At 38.2% G+C, this 23,839-nt stretch overlaps 1 protein-coding gene and 1 non-coding gene across 7 annotated transcripts in view; one reads left to right on the plus strand and one right to left on the minus strand.

Annotated features, from left to right (window-relative positions):
• Positions 1–23,839, plus strand: part of TAF1A (TATA-box binding protein associated factor, RNA polymerase I subunit A) — a 33,022-nt gene that overhangs the window by 7,774 nt on the left and 1,409 nt on the right. For all 6 annotated transcript variants that reach the window (XM_055334329.1, XM_055334328.1, XM_055334332.1 and 3 more), the window contains 7 exons: positions 3,093–3,206; positions 8,405–8,603; positions 13,674–13,804; positions 15,137–15,295; positions 19,031–19,097; positions 19,811–19,934; positions 22,060–22,214. In XM_055334329.1, the coding sequence (XP_055190304.1) occupies positions 3,093–3,206; positions 8,405–8,603; positions 13,674–13,804; positions 15,137–15,295; positions 19,031–19,097; positions 19,811–19,934; positions 22,060–22,214 (949 nt within the window). The remainder of the gene's footprint in view (positions 1–3,092; positions 3,207–8,404; positions 8,604–13,673; positions 13,805–15,136; positions 15,296–19,030; positions 19,098–19,810; positions 19,935–22,059; positions 22,215–23,839) is intronic.
• Positions 11,416–11,519, minus strand: LOC129515441 (U6 spliceosomal RNA). Its single transcript, XR_008665580.1, has one exon. It is a non-coding gene; the product is annotated as a U6 spliceosomal RNA (small nuclear RNA).

Below are 23,839 nucleotides of genomic sequence, written 5' to 3' on the forward strand. Positions count from 1 at the left end.
CAACCTTTGGAGGTTTTTTTTTTTTTTTTTTTTTTTTTTTTTTTTTTTTTTTAATTATTGATAGTCACAGAGAGAGAGAGAGAGAGAGAGAGGCAGAGACACAGGCAGAGGGAGAAGCAGGCTCCATGCACCGGGAGCCCGACGTGGGATTCGATCCCGGTTCTCCAGGATCGCGCCCTGGGCCAAAGGCAGGCGCCAAACCGCTGCGCCACCCAGGGATCCCGATACACAACCTTTGTACATGACTTTTTTCCTCCAGACATAATGCTTTCAAGTTTAGCTTCATTGCAATATGTATTAGTATTTCATTCCTTTCATTTTCTTTTGTAATTTATTTTAGAACAAGAGAGTCCATGTGTGTTGGGGTGGGGGGAGGAGAAAAGAGAGAGAAGCTTACTTCACTCTGAGCAGAGTCCAATGCTGGACTCGATCTCATGAGAGATCATGGTCTGAGCCAAAATCAAGAGTTGGATGCTCAACTGACTGAGCCACCCAGGTGCCCCAGTGTTTCATTCCTTTTTATTGCAAAGTAATATTCCATCACATTTTATGTATCGCTTCATCAGTTGTTAGACATCTGAGTTGTTTGCACTTTTTGGTTATAATTAATGCTGCTATGAACATTCACGTGCACACTTTTGTTAGGGATGCTGGTTGAAATTTCTCTTGGGTATGTACCTGGGAGTGGAGTTGTGGGTCATACAGTAACTGTGTTTAACCTCTTGAGGAACTACCAGATGGTTTTCCAAAGTGGCTGCACCATTTTACATCAGCTCCCTACCCCCCAGCAATCTGTGAGGGTTCCAATTTCTCCACAGGCTTGCCAGCTTTTGTTACTGTGTCTTCCTGATAAAAGCCGTGCTAGTGGTTAGGGAGTGGTACCTCATTGTGGTTTTGATTTGTATTTCCCCAGTGGCTAATGATGCAGCATGATCCTTTTAAAACACAAGCCAGATCATGTCACTTCTGTTCTGGAAACTGTAATGACTTCCCATTTCACTCAGAGAAAAGCCAAAGTCCCTATGACTGCCAGCAAGTTCTGTATGGTCTGCTCACTCCCTCTCCCCCTTTGACCTCTCTGACCTCATTTCCTGTTACTCAGATATTTGTTTTATTTTTTCCTCCAAACTCACTAGCTCCCTGTTCTTGCTTGAACAGGCCGTCTGTACTTTTGCCTGATTGCCTTTGCCTTAGCTGTTCCTTTACTCGGAAGGGTCTTTCTTCAGATACCACTATTGGTTATCCATCAAGTCTCATTTTCAGCAAGGCCTCCAGTGACTGTTTAAAATTGCAGCTCCAGGGATCCCTGGGTGGCGCAGCGGTTTGGCGCCTGCCTTTGGCCCAGGGCGTGATCCTGGAGACCCCGGATCGAATCCCACGTTGGGCTCCCGGTGCATGGAGCCTGCTTCTCCCTCTGCCTGTGTCTCTGCCTCTCTGTCTCTCTCTGTGTGACTATCATGAATAAATAAATAAAATATTTAAAAATAAAATAAAATAAAATAAAATTGCAGCTCCATACCACCTCTCCACTTTCCAGCAGTCACTCCTGATTCCTTTTGCCTGCTCCATTCTTTTCCCACAGTACTTGCAATTTAATTATTCTATTTCTTGGTTATTGTCTCTCTACAATAGAATGTAAATTTCATGAGAGGAGGGATCTTGAACAGGGCCTAGAATATACTTATAAATTTCTTCAGTAATATACAGTTTACCTATAAATAACTTCACATGAATATCTCAAGTAGCTTTGACTAGTACAGTAAGCATTGCATCAATTAGATAATTTGGTGGAGCCAAAATAAAATCTGAGAGAAAAAAATTAATTATTGGTTAAAAATTTAGTTTATGGACAAAGCTAATGTGCATCTATTAAACACTGGACAAGTTTATAGGTTAGGTTCTTTTTGTTCAAAATTGTATTATAAGATGAAGGATTTGAATCCTTGGTTTTCAGACACTTGTCTGCCTCTTTTTTTTTTTTTAAGATTTTATTCATTTTGAGAGGAGAGAGAGCCAATATGAGTGGCGGGACAGGGAGAGGGAGAAGCAGACTCCCTGATGAGCATCGTGAATTCCCCCCCACCCCCCACCCCACCAAAGTGGGGCTTGATTCCAGGACTTTGAGATCATGACCTGAGCCAAAGTCAGCCACTTAACTGACTGAGCCACCCAGGTGCCCCATCTGCCTCTTTTTGAATTAGCTAGGGCTTTTGTTGAAAATACAGATTCTTGTGCTCCACCCTATACTGAATCAGAATATTTATATTTAGCAAGAGTCCTAGGTAATTCTTATACATAACTAGGTTTAAGAACAGCTGTGGTAGAAAATCTACAAATTTTCTTTAAGCTCCAGAGACTATAGTTTGGTTATTCTACAAAGGAAATCTTAACCTCTTTTTTTTTTTTCTGAGTTGGGAAGGTAAGTATTATGATTATACCAAACAACTATTATGTCTGTTCACAGAAAGAATTGATTTAAAATTCTCTTAAATTTACTTTTAAGGTCAATAATGGAATACTTTAAATTGGGGCAAAAGAAATAGACTTTCGCCCCCATGAAAAAGAAGGGCTCCAAGTTCTATCAAAGTTCTGGTGCTCTGGGGAGAAATCATACTTTATTAAAATTTGGCTGTAGCCAATGACAAATTTTAAGTTATAGTTCTAAATATAGGTTAAATATAGTCTGTAGTTACAGAGCTTAGTGATGTCTCAGGAAACATCTAGTCTGTTGCTCTCATTTTGTGGATAATAAAGATGAGACCAAGAGCAGTGAAGAACCAAGTTTTCTGACCTTAATATTCTTGCCCCATACTAATTAAAAATTCTGTCTTCAATAGACTACCTTCTTTAGACTACTACCTTTAAAGTGGCACTAGTATAGCCATCTGGTATTTTAATTTAATTGGAAAAAAACTTTCTTGCGTAAGATAAAGTATTTAGTTTTACTGGGTGAAATGAAAAACAGTAAAATGTTGACAGGAGTGTTATCTGGGAAAATGAATTATAGGTTGTAAACAGAACAAAAATAGCATTCTTAGAAATTTGTTAAGGTACGGATTTTACATTTTTATTAGTAACTTCTGTTTTGATAGATTATTTGGAAGCTTGGAAGTGAAATTTTGTTTTATCATCCCAAAAGCAACATGGAGACTTTCAATACCTTTGCTGACAGGATGAAGAATATTGGTGTCATGAATTACTTAAAGGTGAGAATGCAGGCTTTGTGAATTTACATTTGCAATGTTCATTTTTTTAAAAATAGTTTGAGGGATAGGTAGGTAATAATGTAAAAGGCATGGAAACGGGTGAGACACATGGATAAATAAAGGAGGCTGAAAGGAAGTCACGTTGTAAAAGCCATTTGCATCTCAATTTCCTGCTGCCTACCTTGTTCTCTGAGAGAAAATACCTTCTCTTTGTATATCTCTGGCTGCCAAAACCAGTCCTTGAGAGAAGGCACTTGTGTTTCATTATGGCGCTGGGCCAAATTCTAACATCTCTGCTTATGTCATTTCATTTCTCTAGGAATTGATGCCTTTGCAAAAAGGAAAGAGCTAAAACAAATTGGGAATTTGAATTTGGAAAATATTATATATTGTGTGAGCTTAGGGTGTATAGCATGATGACTTGATCCATGTGTATATTGTGAAATGTTTACCACATAAGGTTAACACGTCCTTCACCTCATGTATACCACTTTATTGTTGCTATGGCGAGACCATTCAAGCTCTACTGTTACAGCAACTTTCAAGTAAATAATCCATTGTTACTGATTATGGTTACCATTCCATACATTAGATCTCTGGAACTTACTCATCTTTAACTGTAAGTTTGTACCTTTTGACCTATGTCTCCCATTTTCTCCACCCCTTAACCACCATTCTACTCTCTCTCAGGCTGATGTTTTTAAATTCCACATGTAGGTGGTGAGATCATACAATATTTGTGTTTTTCTGACTTATTTCACTGAACATAATGCTCTGAGGTTCCATTCATGTTAACCAAAATGGAAGGATTTCCTTCTTTTTTTTTAAATTACTGAATAATATTCCATTGTGTTTATGTAGACCTATATGACATTTTATGGACCCCAAGTTTGTTTCCATGTCTTGGCTATTGTGAATAATGCTGCAGTGAACATGAGAGTATAGAAATCTCTTCAAGATACTGGTTACATTTCCTTTGGATATAGACCCAGAAGTAGAATTGCTAAATCATATGTAGTTCTACTTTTAGTTTTTTTTGAGAAGCCTGTATATTGTTTTCCTTGGTGGCTGTATTTACATTCTCACCAACAGGGTATAGGAGTTATATTTTCTCCACATCTTAGCCAGCATTTGTTACCTCTTGTTTTGTTAATAGTGATATCTGATAAATGTGAGCTGGTATCTCATTGTTTTTGATTTGCATTTCCCTGATGGCTGGTGATGTTGAACAGCTTTCTATGTACTTGGCCAATTGTGTTTCTTTGGAGAAATGTCTATTTAGGTTCTCTGCCCATTTTTTAAATTGGATATTTAAAAATATATATTTTTAAAATTTTTAAATTTAAGTGATCTCCACATCCAACACGGGGCTCAAACTCAACAACTCTGAGATCAAGAGTCTCATGCTCCACTGACTGAGGCAGCCAGGTGCCCCTGGGGTTTTTTGCTGTAGAATTGTATGAATTCTTTATTTATTTTGGATATTAACTGCATATCAGATATATAACTTGCAGATATTTTCTCCCATTTCATAGACCACCATTTCGTTTTGTTGATTATTTCTCTTGCTGTACAGAAGCCTTTTAGGCTAATATAGCTTCATTTGTTGACTTTTGCTTTTGTTGCTTTTGTTGCTTTTGTGCTTTTGGTGTCATATTAAAAAAAAAAAATCATTGCCAACGCCAATGTTGAGGACCTTTTTTTCCTGTGTTTTCTTCTTGGAGTTTTATGATTTCATGTTTTAACATTTAAGTCTTTAATTCATTTTGAGTTAGTTTTTGTGAATAGTATAAGATAGAGGACCAGTTTCATTATTTTGAGAATATCCCATTTTCCCAGCACCTTTTATTAAAGAGACTTCTTTTCTCCCTTGAGTATTCTTGGCTTCCTTGTCAAATATTAGTCAACCATAGATGTGTGGTTTTATTTCTGGGCTTTTTATTTCAGGCTTTATTTGTTGGCCTGTGTGTCTGTTTTTATGTGAGCACCATACTGCTTTAATTACTATAGATTTATGATATAGTTTGAATCAGGAAGTGCAATGCCTCCAGCTTCCTCGTTCTTTCTCAGGATTGCTTTGGCTATTTGGGGTCTTTTGTGGTTCCATACACATTTTAGGGTCTTTTTTTCTACTTTTGTGAAAAATGCCACTGGACTTTTTTTTTTTTTTTAATTTTATTTATTTATGATAGGCACACAGTGAGAGAGAGAGAGAGAGAGGCAGAGACACAGGCAGAGGGAGAAGCAGGCTCCATGCACCGGGAGCCCGACGTGGGATTCGATCCCGGGTCTCCAGGATCGCGCCCTGGGCCAAAGGCAGGCGCTAAACCACTGCGCCACCCAGGGATCCCGCCACTGGACTTTTGACAGGATTATATTGACTTTATAGATGGCTTTGCATAGTTTGAATATTTTAGCAATATTAACTCTAATCCTTTCATAAAAATGTGTTAATATTCTAAGATGTAGGTGGAACTTCCTCTCCACATTTTTTTTTTTATTAGAGTTTCATCCAAAAGCATTGAGATGTTTCCACAGTGTTAGATATCTCCCTCTTTATGGTATATGTTTGACTAAAAAGAGCACTTTTTCAATAAGGTTTTAAATGCTTTACTTTTTTCCCCCCAATATCTCTACAATAAGTTATTGAAACATAGCCACACCCATTCATTTCATTGTCATAGCTGCTTATAGCATGACAGATGACAGAGTTGAGTAGTTGTGACAGAGGCCATATGGCCTGCAAAACCTAAATATTACTCAGTGGTTCTTTTTTTGTTTTGTTTTTGTTTTTCCTATTTTCCAATTTTTTTATTGCAGTGAAATATATATAACATAAAATACCTTTTTTTAACCAGTATAAGTGTACAACTCAGTGGCACTAATAACATCCACAGTGTCATGTGACCACCACCAGCATTTCCAAAACTTTTTCATCATCCAAATGTAAACTTTGTACCCATTAAGCAATTACTCCCTGTTTCTTCTTCCCAACCCCTGGTAACCTCTAATAATCTGTTCTCTGTTCTATGAATTTACCTATTCTCAGTATTTTATGTAAGTGGAATCACATAGTATTAGTTCTTTTGTGTTTAGCTTCTTTTGCTTAACATAGTATTTTCAAGATTTATTTATATTGTGTGTATAACAACTTTTTATGGCTTTTTTAGGACTCATTAGCCTTCTGTTGTCTGTACCTATCACATTTTGCTTATCCATCTGTGGTTGGGTTGTTTCAACCTTTTGGCTATTGTGAATAGTGCCAGAGTGAACATTGGTATACAAGTATCTGTTTGAGAGGGACGCTGGGTGACTCAGTGGTTGAGCACCTGCCTTCGGCCCAGGGCGTGATCCTGGAGTCCTGGGATCGAGTCCTGCATCAGGCTCTCTGCATGGAGCCTGCTTCTCCCTCTGCCTATGTCTCTGCCTCTCTTTCTCTGTGTCTCTCATAAATAAATAAATAAAATCTAAAACAAAACAATGCAAAAACAAAAGACAAGTATCTGTTTGAGTTCCTATTTTGAATTCCTTTAAGTATGTACATACCTAGGAGTCGAATTGCTGGGTCATGTTTTATACAAAAATGTATAGAAAGATGTATATAAGTAAATATAAAATATACAAAGATTAACTCTACGTTTAACCGTACGCCATCTTACATTCTCACTGCTTGCTTATTTTGAAGAAAGGTTTCCCCCAGATTAGGATTCTTATTAGAAAAAATTTTCCCAAATTTCCACTTATGTGTCCAATGCTCTCTTATGATCTTATTCTCTAGTAGCCCAGGTATACTATAAGTGGAATTTAAATGGAAGTGGCTTAAGGTTCTGCTTAAGGAAGAAATTTCCAACTGAGCAGTTGGAAAAAGGAATGGCCTGTCTTAATTGTATGGTCCCTTCTCTTCTTTCAAGAACAAACTGGGTAGCCATTTGGGGAGGGAGGGTCGAATATTAACTATATTATTGAATTCTTTGAAGCCCATGGAATCTATTCAATTGAAGTGAAGAAATCTGAAAGGAACCTTACTTCACACTTTAGGGTCTGAGGGTGATAATTAGGATAGGCAATGAAGCATTTCTTGTTAATAGTTTAAAAAAAACACTGCTATTTTCCAGACATATTCCAGACACATATACATATGCCGTAGAGGGAGACAGGCACGTACATGGGATAAATTGTGGGTACCAGAGTAGAAACGCCAGATGCAGTGAGAAGGCAAAAGGGGAATGGTCAGCTCTCTAGAATCGGGAGAGTGCTGTGAGCAAATGAGTGATGCTTCAGATGAGGCTGAAAAAGCAAGTGGATGTTACTTGGACCTATTAGGAAAGAGGGTGGGCAGACACGGCAGGCATTGATGAGTTTGATAGCCCTCTATCCAGTGCTTTTGTTACTTTAAAAGTCAATTGAGTAGAAGCCAGGAGAAGTCAGCTGGACCCTCTGTGCCATCCCTGTGGAACTTAAGATTTTATCCTGTAGGCAATGGGGGCCATTGAGGGGTTTTATATAAATGAGATTTCTTTGGCAACCACATGGAAGGTGGATTGTAGGGGGGACAGGGTTGAAGAAACCAGTTGAGAAATTGTTGGAATAGTTTGTGATGAAGGCCTTGAACTCTGGCTTTACTCACATGATTAGTTGTACTTCCATTATTCCCCTTCTAAGTGTCCTCCCGACCTTTGTGTATTTATTCTTACTGCTTTTGTATCAGGGATTTACTTTTCCATCTGAACCAATGCCATTCTTCAGTACTCCTTCTTAAGATGTTTTCTCCAAGCTTATGTGACATGTATAAAATAAGTCATTGATCACCTGCTATGGGTTAAAGTAGGTACTAGGTAGTGTGCAAATATTATCTCATTTAGTCCTCATAACAGCCTTCTGAAGGGTTAATAATTGTTCCCTATAACCCATAAGACAAAAGGCAAGTAACATACTCAGGTTTATTAACTTTAGGTAGTATCTGAGCCAGGATTGTCTGTCACCAGATCACACTGTCTTCTGTAAATTTATATAATTTAGCTTATTTACATAATGTTATTTCATGTATCTTTCCTCTTTGCTAAATTGACATTTTTGATGACAGTGTTGTTATATCATCTGTGCCTTACCAAGGTCTTAGCCTAGCATATATATTCATTGAGTTTTTGGGTAATGAATATCTAATGACCTATTTGGGCTTTTTCTTATTATTGTTTCAGATCTCCTTACAACATGCATTATACCTTCTGCATCATGGAATGTTTGAAGATGCAAATAGAAATCTCAGTCATGCGGAGACGTGGAGATATGGTGAAAAGTCAGCTTCCCAGGAAGTGTTAATCAATCTTATTCAGGCCTATAAAGGGCTTTTGCAGTATTATACTTGGTCTAAAAACAAGATGGAATTGTCTAGGCTTGGTGAGTGAAGAGGAATGTGCTTCTTGTGTTGATGAGACTGAATCACAGGGACAGTTAGGATTTTTTTTTTAATTAACATATAGTGTATCATCCAGTTACCCCATCCCTCCACCTCCCTCCCATAGCCCTCAGTTTGTTTTCTAGAGTTAAGAGTCTCTTATGGTTTGTCTCCTTCTCTGATTTCATATTGTTTTATTTTTCTCTCCCTTCCCCTATAATCTTCTGGTTTGTTTCTTAAATTCCACATATGAGTGAGATCATATAATTATCTTTCTCTGATTGATTTATTTCACTTAGCATAATTCTCTCTAGTTCCATCCATGGTGTTGCAAATGCAATATTTCTTTTTTTTTTTTTTTTATGGCTGAGTAGCATTCTATTGTGTATATATACCACATCTTCTTTATCCATTCATCTGTCAATGGATATTTGGGCTATTTCCATAGTTTGGCTTTTGTGGACATTACTGCTATAAACATTGGGGTGTAGGTGCCCCTTTGGATCACTACATTGGTATCTTTGGGATAAATACCTAGTAGTGCAATTGCTGGATCATAGAGTAGCTCTATTTTCAATTTTTTGAGGAATCTCCATACTGTTTTCCAGAGTGGCTGTACCAGTTACATTCCCACCAGCAGTGTTAAGAGGGTTCCCCTTTCTCCAAATCCTCACCAACATCTGTTGTTTTTCCTGACTTGTTAATTTTAGCCATTGTGTGGTAGTATCTCATTGTGATTTAGATTTGCATTTCCCTGATGCTGAGTGATGTTGAACATATTTTCATGTGTGTTGGCCATTTGTATGTCTTCTTTGTAGAAATGCCTGTTCATGTCTTCTGCTCATTTCTTGATTGGATTATTTATTCTTTGGATGTTGAGTTTGGTAAGTTCTTTATAGATTTTGGATACTAGCCCCCTTATCTGGTAAGACATTTGCAAATATCTTCTCCCATTCTGTCAGTTGTCTTTTGGTTTTGTTGACTGTTTCCTTTGCTGTGCCAAGAGCCTTTTATCTAGATGAAGTTCCAATAGTTCATTTTTGCCTTTGTTTCCCTTGCCTTTGGAGAGAGATACCTAGTAAGCAGTTGCTGTGGCTAAGGTCACAGAGGTTGCTGCCTGTGTTCTCCTTTAGGATTTTGATGGATTCCTGTCTCTACATTTAGCTAAGTCTTTCATCCATTTTGAGTCTATTTTTATGTATGGTGTAAGAAAATGGTCCAGTTTCATTCGTCTGCCTGTGGCTGTCCAATTTTCCCAATGCCATTTGTTGAAGAATATCTTTTTTCCATTGGATATTTTTTCCTGCTTCATTGAAGAATAGTTGACCATAGAGTGGAGGGTCCATTTATGGATTCTCTATTCTGTTCCATTGAGCTATATGTCTTTTTCTTGTGCCAGTACCATACTGTCTTGATGGTTACAACTTTATGATAAAGCTTGAAGTCTTGGAATTTTTTTTTTTTAAGTCTGGAATTTTGATGCCACCAGCTTTGGTTTTCCTTTTCAACACTCCTTTGGCTATTCGTGATGTTTTCTGGTTCCTTAGAAATTTTAGGATTATTTATTCCAGCTCTGAAAAAAGTTGATGATATTTTGATAGGGATTGCATTGAATGTATAGATTGCTCTAGGCAGCATTGGCATTTTAACAGTATTAGTTCTTAAAAAAGAAACAAACAGTATTAGTTCTTCCAATTTTTTAAAAGATTTTATTTATTTATTCATGAGAGAGAGAGAGAGAGAGGCAGAGACACAGGCAGAGGGAGAAGCAGGCTCTATGCAGGGAGCCCGACGTGGGACTTGATCCCAGGTCCCCAGGATCACGCCCTGGACTGAAGGTGGCAGTAAACCGCTGAGCCACCCAGGTTACCATGTTCTTCCAATCTATAAGCATGGGACATTTTTGCATTTCTTTGTATTTGCCTCAGTTTCTTTCATGAGTATTCTATATAGTTTTTGGAGTATAGATCCTTTGCCTTTTTGATTAGGTCTATTCCTAGATGTCTTATGGTTTTTGGTGCCATTGTAAATGGGATTGTCTCTTTAATTTCTCTTTCTTCTATCTCATTGTTAGTGTACAGAAATACAACTGATTTCCGTGCATTGATTTTATATTCTGACACTTTGCTGAATTCCTATATGGGTTCTAGCAATTTTGAGGTGGAGTCTTGTGGGTTTTCCACACTGAGATCATGTCATCTTCAGAGAGTGACGTGAGAGACATTAGAGTTTGACTTCTTCTTTGCCAGTTCAGATGCCTTTTATTTCCTTTTGTTGTCTGATTGCTAAAGCTAGGACTTCCAGTACTATGTTGAACAATTGTGGTGATAATGGACAAGGGACAGTCAGGATCTTAAGGAATAACCACACTCCCCCACTTTCAAGCCCAATTCTTTCCAGATACTGTAGAGAACAGACATTTCTATTGATGTAAATTTTTAAAAAATATTTATTCATTTATTTATGAGAGACAGAGAGAGAGGCAGAGACATAGGCAGAGGGAGAAGCAGGCTCCTCGCAGGGACCCCAGTGTGGGACTTGATCCAGATTCCGGGATCACGCCCTGAGCTGAAGGCAGATGCACAACCGCTGAGCCACCCAGGCGTCCCTGATGTAAAATTCTTGATCATCCTTTGTAGTATTTCTGTTTTTATCAAACTTTTCAGACATAAATTAGATAATTTATAAATTAAGTCCATCTTAGATTTATTGCTTTTTAAATTATTTCTAAGAAAGGTTGCAAATTTGTTTCATTAGATATTGCATATAAGAAATATTTCTTCCCATACTTTTAGAATGAAGTTTAGTTTATGTTTTTTTTTTATGATGTTTATTTATTTGCATGTCATCCTTGTACAGGGGCCATGCTAATCTCTGTATCATTCCAATTTTAGTACATGTGCTGCCGAAGTGAGCACAAGATGTTTATTTATTTATTTTTAAGTAATCTCTGCACTCACTGTGGTGCTCGAACCCATGACCCTGAGATCAAGAGTCTCATGCTCTTTTGACTGAGCCAGCCAGGTGCCCCTGCTTTATAATGTTATTCATCAGAATAACATGCTTAGAGAATAGGATAAGGTAAAATTATTTTATTTCTATACAAAGGTCATAACAGTTTTCTTGATTGACCACACCAAGATTGGCTGTGTGTCCTTATTTCTCAAACAGAGTTCCTTTTCTCTTACTTCCCATGGTGATGTTATCCTCTTCTATCCACAGATTTGTATTTGATAATCTGCATTTTCCTTGTTTTGTATAGTTTTTCTCCATTGCATCTCTAGAACTAACCCTTTTCATTTTCTCATCCTCCATCCAAACCTCAGTCCCTATATATATTGGGTCATAAGTATGAACAGTGATTCCATATTAACCTTATGTTTAATAAGTAGTATTTCCTCTGTCTCCTGGGCATGTAGCTTTACTAATCTTAAAATTCCTTTCCCTCTTTCTGAGTAGGATCTCTCCCAGGACACTTCTGATATGCTATCTTATGATAAGCTTGCCTCCTCGTCTAGAATGCCATCTGCCCTGCAGGACTCATTAGACCTGTGATTTCCATGCCACAAACCTCATATGTCAGCTGCATGTTCAACCCATATTGTTCAGCTCTTTCTCTCTTACTTTTTAATTGTCCAAGTTTTTTCATGTCTATTTTATGTTGTATTTCTTCTAGATTAATTGGTCTTCTGAGGTCACAGATCTCTCATGCCTTCTGTTAACATTCTGTTAGCCTTTCCATAATGCTTGGTGTAATATTTCTTTTAAAAAAGGCTTGTTGATATATATATTTTTTGGCTTGTTGATATTAATTGATTGGATGAGTTTTAAAATCAATATTTACCTTTTTCTTACACCTGGTTGGGTAGAACTCAAGCAAACATTGATGACTAAAGCAGTTGGAACATGGCATTTGTACTGTCTCTTCCATGGGCAGATGATTCAGTACCTTTCTGCAGCTGATACTTTGTTCTGTAACAAGAGATAAAGATGGAGTAATGTGTGGAGCCCTTTAGATGATCTTTAACCTTGAATGTCTGTTTAATAAGAGAAAAAGGTTAGGACTAGTTCTGTATAACCAGACTCATGAGAACATAACACATGAATGTATGCTCAGTGTTGGCTTGGGATTTTTCTCATGGCTATGGCCTGTCCTGCTTGGGTTTCATGCACTTGGTGACTGGAAATCCCCCTTCCATGGTAAATTCACACTCAACTTATTCTGACTCAGGGGTCTGCTTTTTTTTTTTTTTTTTTTTTTCTTTTTAAAGTTTCTTTATAGTTCCTTTCCTACTTTCCCTTTATGACTTCATTTCCAAATCCATATTTATATTTATTTAGTTGAGCCTCTGGGAAGAGAACACCAGCACCTTTCATGGGAGGGGAGAGCTGGGTTTTTTTTTGGCCAAAAAGTGGCCAAAAATAAAAAGATTTTGTTTCTATCAGCTGTCTCTCTCTTTTTTTTTTTTTTTAATTTATTTATTCATGAGAGACGCAGAGACAGAGAGAGAGGCAGAGACACAAGCAGAAGGAGAAGCAGGCTGCATGCAGGGAGCCCTACATGGGACTCGATCCTGGGTCTCCAGGATCACACCCTGGACTGAAGGCAGCGCTAAACTGCTGAGCCACCTGGGCTGCTCTATTAGCTGTCTCTTTTGAAGGACTAACTTTCCTTCTAAACCTTTAAGAGTGTGAAACATAACACGCAAAGAAGTATATAAAACAAATGCGTGATAAGATGAATAATTTAAAACAAATATCAGCGTAGCTACCAGCTAGATTCATCCTTGAAGTTCCCCATGTGTGCACTTCCTCCCATTCTGTCCTTTGGGGGGAGGGGAGCGGGGAAAGTTTGTGAAGAATTAGTTTTATTCTTTAAATATTTAATATTATATATTTTTTATTGTTTTAATATTTAATATTATAAATTATTCTTTAAAAGTCTCTGTTAGAATTTACTAGCAAAGCCATTAGAGCCTGAACTTTTCTTGTGGATAGTTTGTTGATTGCTTTTACTGTCAGCAAAGCCCTCAGTACTGAATAACTTTGAAAAATCTTTTATCTTTGGACAGATAAAGAGGATTATGCTTACAACACAGCATTCCAGAATATGCTCAGCCACAGCGGGAAGATGTCTGTAAACCTTTGTGCATTGATTCAAACTCCTGGAGTTTGGGACCCTTTTGTGAAGAGTTATGTAGAGGCAAGTAGGCTTCGTATAAAGTTTTCTTAGTTTCATTTTGTTGTAAACCTTATCTTTATTGATCAAAAGGCAACTAAACGGAGAAAATTGTTTTTTTTTTAATTTCTTATTTTTAAAAGATTTATTTATTTATTTGTGAGAGACTTACAGAGAGAGGCAGAGACACAGGCAGGATCCCCACAGGGAGCCCGATGTGGGACTCGAACCCGCGACCCTGGGATCGTGCCCTGGGCCAAAGGCGGACGTTCAGCTGCTGAACCACCCAGGCATCCCTAGAAAATTGTTTTTAAAAAAGAGAGAGGGGCACCTGGCTGGCTCAGTCAGTGGAGAATACAACTCTTAATCTCTGGGTTGTGAGTTTAAGCCCCGTGTTGGGTATAGAGATTGCCTAAATTAAAATCTTTAAATAAATAAATAAACAAAAATTTTTTAAAAATTAAAATAAGAAACTATATCTCTTTTTGGTCTGAATAATTTTTATTTTACTCTAATATACTATAAATGTTACTGTTTTTTTTTTTTTTCCTTCGCCACTGGGTAATGTGTCATGGTCAAATAGTTATAAATAGCAATATAGTTTATAAATATTCATCCTATATAATTCTTAATAAACTTAGAAGAAAAGCAGGGAGATATTTTATGATTTGGTGGAATAGAGAAGACCAGGGGCCAAAAATCTGAAAATAGGTCATAATTTGTGGGATGAAGACTAATGGCTTTTAAGAAGTTTAGAGTGCGCTGCCGTGTCATCCCCGAGTTCGTGTGAAAGGACAGGGAGCCTTGGCAGGGGCACTAGGCATAAACCTTCAAAATACTTGGCTTTCTTGAAGTTTAATGAATGCTACCATGATATTTATGTTGTCAAAAGATAATCTCTGAAACCACATGCCAGTGAATCGGAATTCCCACGTATGGATGGGAACGAAAGGAGAGGGGTTCTAGTTCCCATGCACTCCGTTTGTGGCTGCAGTTTTGTCGGGCCTGAGGTCAGTTGCTTCATGTGGTCTTTTTCAGTTGCCAGTGTGCCCTGCTTGGAGGACTTTATTTCTTATAGGAATAGTTCCTAGGTTGAAGTTGCTGCATTTTTCAGTAACAAAAATGTGGTAAGGAAGAAATGGAAACCCATGTAGGCCTTTGTTGTAAGTAATCTGTGTTCCACAGAAGTTGTAACATATTCTGGTGAAAGCAAAAACTGGCATGACTGTTGTTCCCTTTATAGTAAGTACTGTTTGTCATTTTAATGAATTTTTGTACCCCTCAAGAAAGTTGTGTTTTCTTTCATACAGTTGTTTTCAAGAATTTAGCCAAGACCTTATGACTTATTTTATATAGATGATGGAATTCTATGGAGATCGAGATGAAGCCCGAGAGGTACTCAACAATTATGCCTATGATGAAAAGTTCCCATCAAATCCAAATGCTCATATCTACTTATACAACTTTCTAAAGAGAGAGAAGGCACCGAGAGAGAAACTGATAAGTGTGCTTAAGGTATAAAACGTTTATTTCAAAGTTTGAACAAGGTTGGGGATCTACTTTAAAATATCCTTAGGGCTGCTTGGCTGGATCAGTTGGTGGAGCATGAAACACTTGATCTCAGGATCATGAATTTGAGCCCCGTGTTAGGTGTAGAGATTACTAAAGAAAAAAAAAAGTAAAATTTGAAACATCCTTAGGTCATGCTTTCCAACTTTCAAATTCTAGCATTCATAGAAAATGACTGTGTGTGTGCCCTGAGGTGGACAGAGCAGGCTGTGGGCTCTGGGTGGCCCTCCACTGTCATTCTCTACCACTCTGTCCAAGTGAGCCTGAGAGCAAAGGGTCAGAATTTTGGAAACCCTTTGCCACCCTTGTGGGAAAGTTCTGCTTTGATATTTTTTGAAAATCAGCTTTATTGAAATTTAATTTACATATAGTAAGACTTATTTTAAGTATACACTTGAATGCATTAAAATTTTTTTTATTTTTATTTATTTATTTAGAGAAGGAATGGGGGTAGGGAGAGAAAGAATCTTTCCCTGTGTGGAGCCTGATGTAGGGCTGAATCTCACGACTCTGAGACCACAACCTAGGCTGAAATCAGAAGTCAGATACCTAGGCGACTGTGCCACCCCTGGGGCCCCAGGAAAAAAAAATTTTTTTTTTTAAGACTTTATATATTTATTCATGAGAGACACAAGGAGACAGAAAGAGACTCAAGCAGAGGGAAAAGCAGGCTCCATGCAGGGAGCCCGATGTGGGTCTTGATCCTGGGTCTCCAGGATCACGCCCTGGGCTGAAGGCAGCACTAAACCGCTGAGCCACCTGGGCTACCCAAAAATTCTTATCTAACAGTCTTTTTTAAAAAGTCCATTAGCGGGATCCCTGGGTGGCGCAGCGGTTTAGTGCCTGCCTTTGGCCCAGGGCGCGATCCTGGAGACCCGGGATCGAGTCCCACGTCGGGCTCCCGGTGCATGGAGCCTGCTTCTCCCTCTGCCTATGTCTCTGCCTCTCTCTCTCTGTGTGTGTGACTATCATAAATAAATAAAAATTAAAAAAATAAAAAAATAAAAAAAAATAAAAAGTCCATTAGCTGGGGCACCTGGCTGGCTCAGTTGGTGGATTATGTGACTCTTGATCTTAGGGTTGTGAATTTGAGCCAGACACTGGGTATAGAGATTACTTAAAAATAAAGCCTTAAAAAAAGATTCCATTAGCTCTAACGTATACTTATATATTTATAAAGTTGATGTTATCAAAACTTCATATGTGGAAACTATACATTTTAAAGTTTTCAACAGGCTTTATTTCACTGCATAATATTTTTAAAGTTGGTATTTTAATGTCCAAGACTTCTTTTTACCCATTTTGCAACAAAATATTGAGTATAGTTATTAACAAAATAAAAAGCAAGTTGGTGACTTCCTAAATTTAGATTGTAAATCACTAATGGTATTTTTGAAAATATTTTAATAAAAAATGTAACAGGGGCCCTGGCTGGTTCAGTCAGTAGAGCCTGTGACTCTTGATTTCAGGGTCGTGGGTGTGAGCCGTACATTGGGTGTAGAGATTACGTAAAAATAATATCTTTAAAAAAATGTAACAGAAAATAACTATATTGAATACTTAATTAGGTTCACGATAAAATGGATTTAGGGAACTTCTGTTTTCTTTTTTTCTCTTTCTTTTGTATATTTTTTTATTGGAGTTCAATTTGCCAACATACAGTATAACACCCAGTGCTCATCTCTGTTTTCCTATTTTAAAATGCAGTGTTTGAAATTAAGAACTCAGTAGATGGGTTTGATAGCTGATTGAACATAGCAGAAGGGGGTAAATGAACTGTATAAAAAAATATCAGGCCAAAGCCCAGAAAGCAGAAAGGATAAAAGGGTGTACAGAGAACTCGGTTAAGGTTCCAGGGAGAGGAGAGAGAACAGGGCAAAAGCAGATACACAGAACCAATATTTGAAGAGCTAAAGGCTAAGAATTCTCCAAAACTAACTAAAGACTATTATGGTTCTGATAACGTTCTAGTTTTTGATCTGGGTGCTGATTATATGAGTGCGTATAACTTTGTAAGAGTGTATTGAATGGCATATGCAATTTACTGCAGAATTCTATAAATCATAAGACAAATGTGATTTCATAGGAACTGAGGTTTAAAAATACTCTTTGATATTGGTATATTGATTGTGATTGATCTTCACTTAAAAGAGTAATTAATAAAATTAATAAAATTTACCTTTCATTTTGTAGGAAATAATTTCACTCGAAGGTCAAAGGAGCCCAGCAAGCAGACAGAATAAATTGATTTCTAATGTGAAATATATTAAAATGAAAAATATGATTTTACTTTAAATCATGTTTTATGTATTCATAAAAATAGTCTTTCTTGGGTTGCCTGGGTGGCCCAGTTGGTTAAACATCTGCCTTCAGCTCAGGTCATGATCTCAGGGTTCTGGGAATCGTGCCCTGTATCGAGCTCTCTGTTTAGCATAGAGTCTGCTTCTCCCTTTCCACTGCTTCCTCCCCCTGCTCATGCTCTGTCTCTGTCTCTCTCTCTCAAATAAATAAGTAAATAAAGAAAAATGAAATATATGTGTGTATGTGTATAGTATTTCTTATTCTTAGAAGAGTAAGGTTTTTTTTTTTTTTTAAAGATTTTATTTATTAATGAGAGACAGAGAGAGAAAGAGAAGCAGAGACATAGGCAGAGGGTGAAGCAGGTTCCATGCAGGGAGCCTGATGTGGGACTTGATCCCGGGACCCCAGGTCACGCCCTGGGCCAAAGGCAGGTGCTAAACTGCTGAGCCACCCAAGGATCCCCCATAAGAAGGTTTTAAAAACCTTTAATTTCTCCCTATTGTGTAAAATGATAAATGGTAGAATGGTAAAAATATTTTCTTGAACACTCTTACTGTGCTGTGTTCCTGAACACAGTCTTCCAAAGTAGCCACCCCTGCTTTTTTGGCCTTTTTTTTTTTTTTTTAAGATTTTATTTATTTATTCATGAGAGACACACAGAGAGGCAGAGACACAGGCAGGGGGAGAAACAGGCTCCATGCAGGGAGCCCAACGTGGGACTTGATCCCGGGACTCCAGGATCATGCCCTGGGCCGAGGGCAGGTGCCAAACTGCTGAGCTACCGAGGGATCCCTTTTTTGGGCTTTTTAATTTATATAAATAATCTGTGACATTTTGTGATCAATAAATATTTACTGTCTTTTCCCTGTGATTTTGCTTCTTCCTTTCCTTTTTTTTACCCTCTATCTAGGCTTCTTCAAATAAATTAAGTTTTTAATGTGGTAGACAATATAAAAATGTATAAGGAATAAATAAAAAGTTCCTGTCTACTTCTCCTACCCTCCCCCTGACTATCTTGTTATTAACAGGGATTTTCTTCTTTTAAAGATTTTACTTATTTATTTGAGAGCGAAAGTGAGAGATCACAGAGGGAGAGGTAAACTCCTCAATGAACAGGGAGCCCAACATGGGGCTCGATACCACTACACTGGGATCATGACCTGAGCCCAAGGTAGATGCTTAACTGACTTAAGCCACCCAGGCACCCCTAGAACACCTTTCTGTACCCAAGTTAAAGGTGGACAAAAGCAAGATATCTTTTTAAATCCTTGATTGATTTACTGAGGGTTTATTAGATAGTAAGAACTATATTTGAAAGTAAAATGAAATTTGAGAAATGCTTTTATAACGTATCAAAATTATGATTATTTTTTCTTTTAGATTTTGTATCAGATTGTACCATCTCATAAACTGATGTTAGAATTTCATAGGTTACTGAGAAAATCAGGTAAATAGTTTTTGTTTTATATCTCTTTGTGTAGACAAGCTATAGACTAGCAGACTGTGTCCAGTGGGGCAAATCCACCCATCACGTGTTTTATAAATCAAGTTCTGTTGAAGCATTTTTGTGTTGTCTATGGCTGCTTTTGCACGACAACAGCAGAGTTGTGTAGTTGTGACAAAGACCATATGGGTCACAGAGCTGAAATATTTACTGTCTGTCCCTTTATAGGAAGAGTTGGCTAACACATGCTATAGAAATTAGGCAATAGTTCGCACAAGATAAATGGCTTCAATTTATATAATTCACCTTGTTTGAATCTCTGTTGCATTCAATATAAAAAAAGAACATACTTGTTCATAGAAGGAAGTCAGCTTAAGTCCAGTGGTACTCGGGCTACGTCAGTCCGTCTCCTGTTAGAAGAGAACATATATGAAATACCCAAACAGGACCGGTTCCTTAAATAATGTCCTCCCTCAGTAGAATATAGTAAAATGATTTAGAAATCAGACCCACCACTCTAACTTTCATTAGCAGGGACTAAATTACTGAATTTTCAGATTTATCACAGCAAAATATGAGCATAATGAATTATTTTAAACTGTTAACCAAACTAGAAGGCTTACAACTCAGTAATATTTTATCAACTGAATATGTATTTTTAGCCTTGTGCACTTCAATACCTCGTGTAAACTCTTTAATTGTTCTGCCCATTGCAGAAAAAGAAGACCACCATAAACTGGCATTGGAGGTATTATTTGGAGTCTTAGATTTTGCTGGATGCACGAAAAATATAACTGCTTGGAAATATTTGGCAAAATATCTGAGACAGACTTTAATGAAGTAAGTAAAAGACACAGTATTTTTTCCTGGATCAGTGTCAATAAAATTTCCCAGTATTTTAGCTAATATTTCTCAGTGTTTAAGTTCTTTCCTTATGGTTTTTGAGTTCTTGAACTGTGTCTTCAGCTGTTCTGAGTATATCAGAAGCAAGAAAATACAGTCCCAAGTAAAACATGCAAAAATTCTATTAAGATATTTTATGCTGTCAAAATAAGTACTGTACCTTACCGCTGAAGTACTAGGGAATATATATGTTTTCAAGTTGAAAATAGTGGCAAAAACCGGTCATTCCCAGTCTTCGCTAGACTCTGTAAAGTTCAAGTCCATTGTGAGCTAGATACCTAAAACTATAGCTGTGATCATATTATTATTAGTGTCAGATTGCAAGTGAAAGCAGGAGTGGTCCTTGACATTTTTACTTTGAGGGAAGAGAGATCACAAAATTAAGTTTCATTTATCATATCCATCTTAGTTGGTTAGAAGCTTCCTCGTCAGTGGGAACTTGGGTCAGGCTTCAGATCTGACTTGATCTTGGAGACGGAAGAATGCTGCTGATAAAATGTTTTTTGGTGTGGTAACTGTAAACCGCCTTCCACATCTACAGCAGCGTATAAGCCCCAGCTAGCTGCAAGATTCGTGAAGGCAGAGAAATGTACTATTCAGTTTTTTAACCTCTGGAAGTTCTGCCACAGGGTCAACATGAGTGTTAATAAATATTTGCTCAATTAAATTATTGACGAACACATAGTGTTGTCTGGGTTCAACTGTCAAACCTGTGTGTTAACAATTTGTCTAATAATGGCATCTTAATTTGAGTGGTAGAATTCTTTGTAGCATATAAAGTAAGGTTTTAAAGTAACTTTTAAGTTACTTAATAATCATAATAGCTAATATTTATTGAACAGTTACTATGTACAGACAACATGCAAAGAGCTTTACATGAGACCCCTATACTCTTGGACCAGTTTTTTTTTTTTTAAGATTTTATTTATTTATTCATGATAGACAAAGAGAGAGGCAGAGACACAAGCAGATAGAGAAGCAGGCTCCATGCAGGGAGCCCAGTGCGGGACTCGATCCCGGGACTCGATCCCAGGACTCCAGGATCACGCCCTGGGCCAAAGGCAGGTGCTAAACTGCTGAGCCACCCAGGGATCCCCTCTTGGGCCAGTTTAGTAACAATGCTGTGAGATGGGTACTGTTAATAGCTCTATGGAAATTGAGGCTCAGAGACGTTAAGCAGCTTGCTCAGGAGCACATAGGTAGTAAATGGAAGATCTGAGATTTGAATCCAGGATCTTGAGTTCAGACTGTGTGCTGTTAACCACTATGTGTATCCAACTGGCTATTTAATTAAATGGATAGCAGAAATCAAAGAGAACTAAAAGAATTTGCTTTCATGCATGTGCCATACCATGGATAGCGGCACTCAGAAATTACTTTGAGAACATCTGTCATCTTTCCACAAACTCTTTTTTTTTTTTTTTTTTTTGACTGGGGAAAATAAACTGTTTTCTTTTGTGGGTGTGGACAAATGTCTAGTCTCAGAATTTCTGAACTGCTTCCTGGTGCCGGTGGCCTTGGTGACTTTGAGCACATTGAAGCACACAGTCTTGCTCAAGGGTCGGCACTCCCCCACTGTGACCATGTCACCGATCTGGACGTCCCTAAAGCAGGGGGACAAGTACACGGACTTGTTCTTGTGGTGTTTCTCTAAGTGGTGGTACTTTTGGATGTAGTGGACATAGTCTCAGCAGATGATACTGGCCCTCTGCATCTTCATCTTGGTCACCCACCACCCCAGACAGAATCTGTGCTCGGACAGAGATATTACCAGGAAAGGGGCATTTCTTGTAAGTATAGGTGCCCTCTGTGGCCTCCTTCAGCATCTTGAAGCCCAGACTGATGTTTTGTAATATTGTAGGAGCTTCTCCTTGCCAGTTTCTCCAAGCAGGACTCTTCTCATTTTGAAAAATGGTTGACTGCTTTTGGTAGGCCCGCTCAGTCTGTCCGCCATCTTCTCAGCTGCCTGAATAAAGGACTCCACAGACTCTTAGGTTCGGATTCTGGCAGTATAGGTCCCCCTCCATCATTGACCTTCCCTTTTGATATTTTTCTTTTCTAGGAATCACCTTGCTTGGGTTCAAGAAGAATGGAACTCCAGGAAAAACTGGTGGCCAGGCTTTCACTTCAGCTTCTTTTGGGCAAAAACCAATTGGAAAGAGGATAAAGCTTTGGCTTGCGAGAAAGCTTTGGTAGCTGGACTATTGTTAGGAAAAGGTACCAAGTTTTGTTTTCTTCTTATCTAGACACAGCTTTTGGATGATTTTGAAATTACAAATCGTGACCATTCATTCATGCCACAGCCCAAGGACATCAGAGGCTGGAGACATAACTGGCAAATGGGAAAATGAATCTTGAGTTTGGCCAGGTGATCTGCTTGTCAGGACTGTCCGTAGGCTAGAAACAGTGATTTTGTCTTGTTGATTGTGGTGGTTGGTTTGTATGCTGTAACTTGAGTATCCTCAGCAGCCAATCAAGGTGGAGGATGCAGACTGTTTTCCCAACGATATAGAAAGTTTCCTGACATTGTCTACCTTATAGTATTAGAAATAGAAAAATACCCTTTACTGGACTTCATTGTTTTATAATCACTCTCTATAATATATACTTATCTGTTCCTATTGGATGAAACACATCTTCCTGTAAAAAAAGTATACTTCCTATTAATTTATTTAAAAATCCTCTTTTTTTAAAAAAAAAGATTTTATTTATTTATGAGAGACACAGAGAGAGGCAGAGACACAGGCAGAGGGAGAAGCAGGTTCCCTGTAGGGAGCCTGACACAAGAGTCGATCCCAGGACCCCAGGATCACGACCTGAGCTGAAGGCAGACGCTCAACCACTGAGCCACCCACATGCCCCTTAAAAATCCTCTTAAAACAAAGGGAAATTGATCTTTTCTTTGTGGATTATTTTGGCTGTTAAGACTCTGATTGTGCCACTGCTATACGAGGACAAAGATGGGACCACTGCTGGGTCTGCTCAGAGATGAACAGAACGTCTCTGTGTCCATGAGTAAGGAGTCTGTTGCTAGTGAATTCAGAGTATCCTAAACAGATTCTTCAGTGTGGTTTTAAATATGGGTGCTATTTTTGTGGAATTAGTATTCTCAAGTGAGTGTTTCAGGTGGTTAGTAGGTTAATAAAATGCTAGCCTCTAAGAGGGACGATTAAATATGAAAGCACTTGTAACATTTCTCAACCCACACCAAGGAATAGAAATAGGATTCAGATGGTGATTTCTCACTTAGGAGTAGGATAGAGGCATCTAACAGATATCTAAAGGTGTTTGTATTTGAGCAGAGTCTGAAGACCTGGGCTGATCTTCTGGTTCTGTCACCTTTCCCTGTCACTTAGGTCAAACAGTTAACCTTTGGGAGCCTTCTCTGGGAGTGGGGTTTGTTAACACCTGTCCATGTTGCTTACAGGATTCTTGTAAGCGTCAAGTGAGCATCACATCAAAGTGCTTTATAGATTCAAAACTGCTCTATGAATATCAGGCATAATCATGCCTGAAAGTGGGTACATCTCTTCTTTGGGGCCGTAGTGTTGGTTGAATCAGTCCGTTCAGGAGTTGAGCTGGGTTTTGTCTGGGCTCTGGTTACCCTCTTTAAATCACAGGATTCAAATTCTGGTCATGGCCTGCCTTTGCTTCATGCTAACAGTAGGGCATGGTACCTGCCTTTCTTCCCATGCTCTTCTAAGGCAAGCCAATCCCTCCCCTCGTGACTTCATGAGGTCTGGTGGCTCATGATGAGGTAGGAGTTCGTAGTTACTTGGCTTTTTCTCTATGTTAGGTGGGAGCGAAGTTCTTTCCATCTTTCTGTATTCTAGATAGAAGCA

The sequence above is a fragment of the Nyctereutes procyonoides genome, unplaced genomic scaffold (assembly GCF_905146905.1).
Source record: "Nyctereutes procyonoides isolate TBG_1078 unplaced genomic scaffold, NYPRO_anot_genome, whole genome shotgun sequence".
NCBI lineage: Eukaryota > Metazoa > Chordata > Mammalia > Carnivora > Canidae > Nyctereutes > Nyctereutes procyonoides.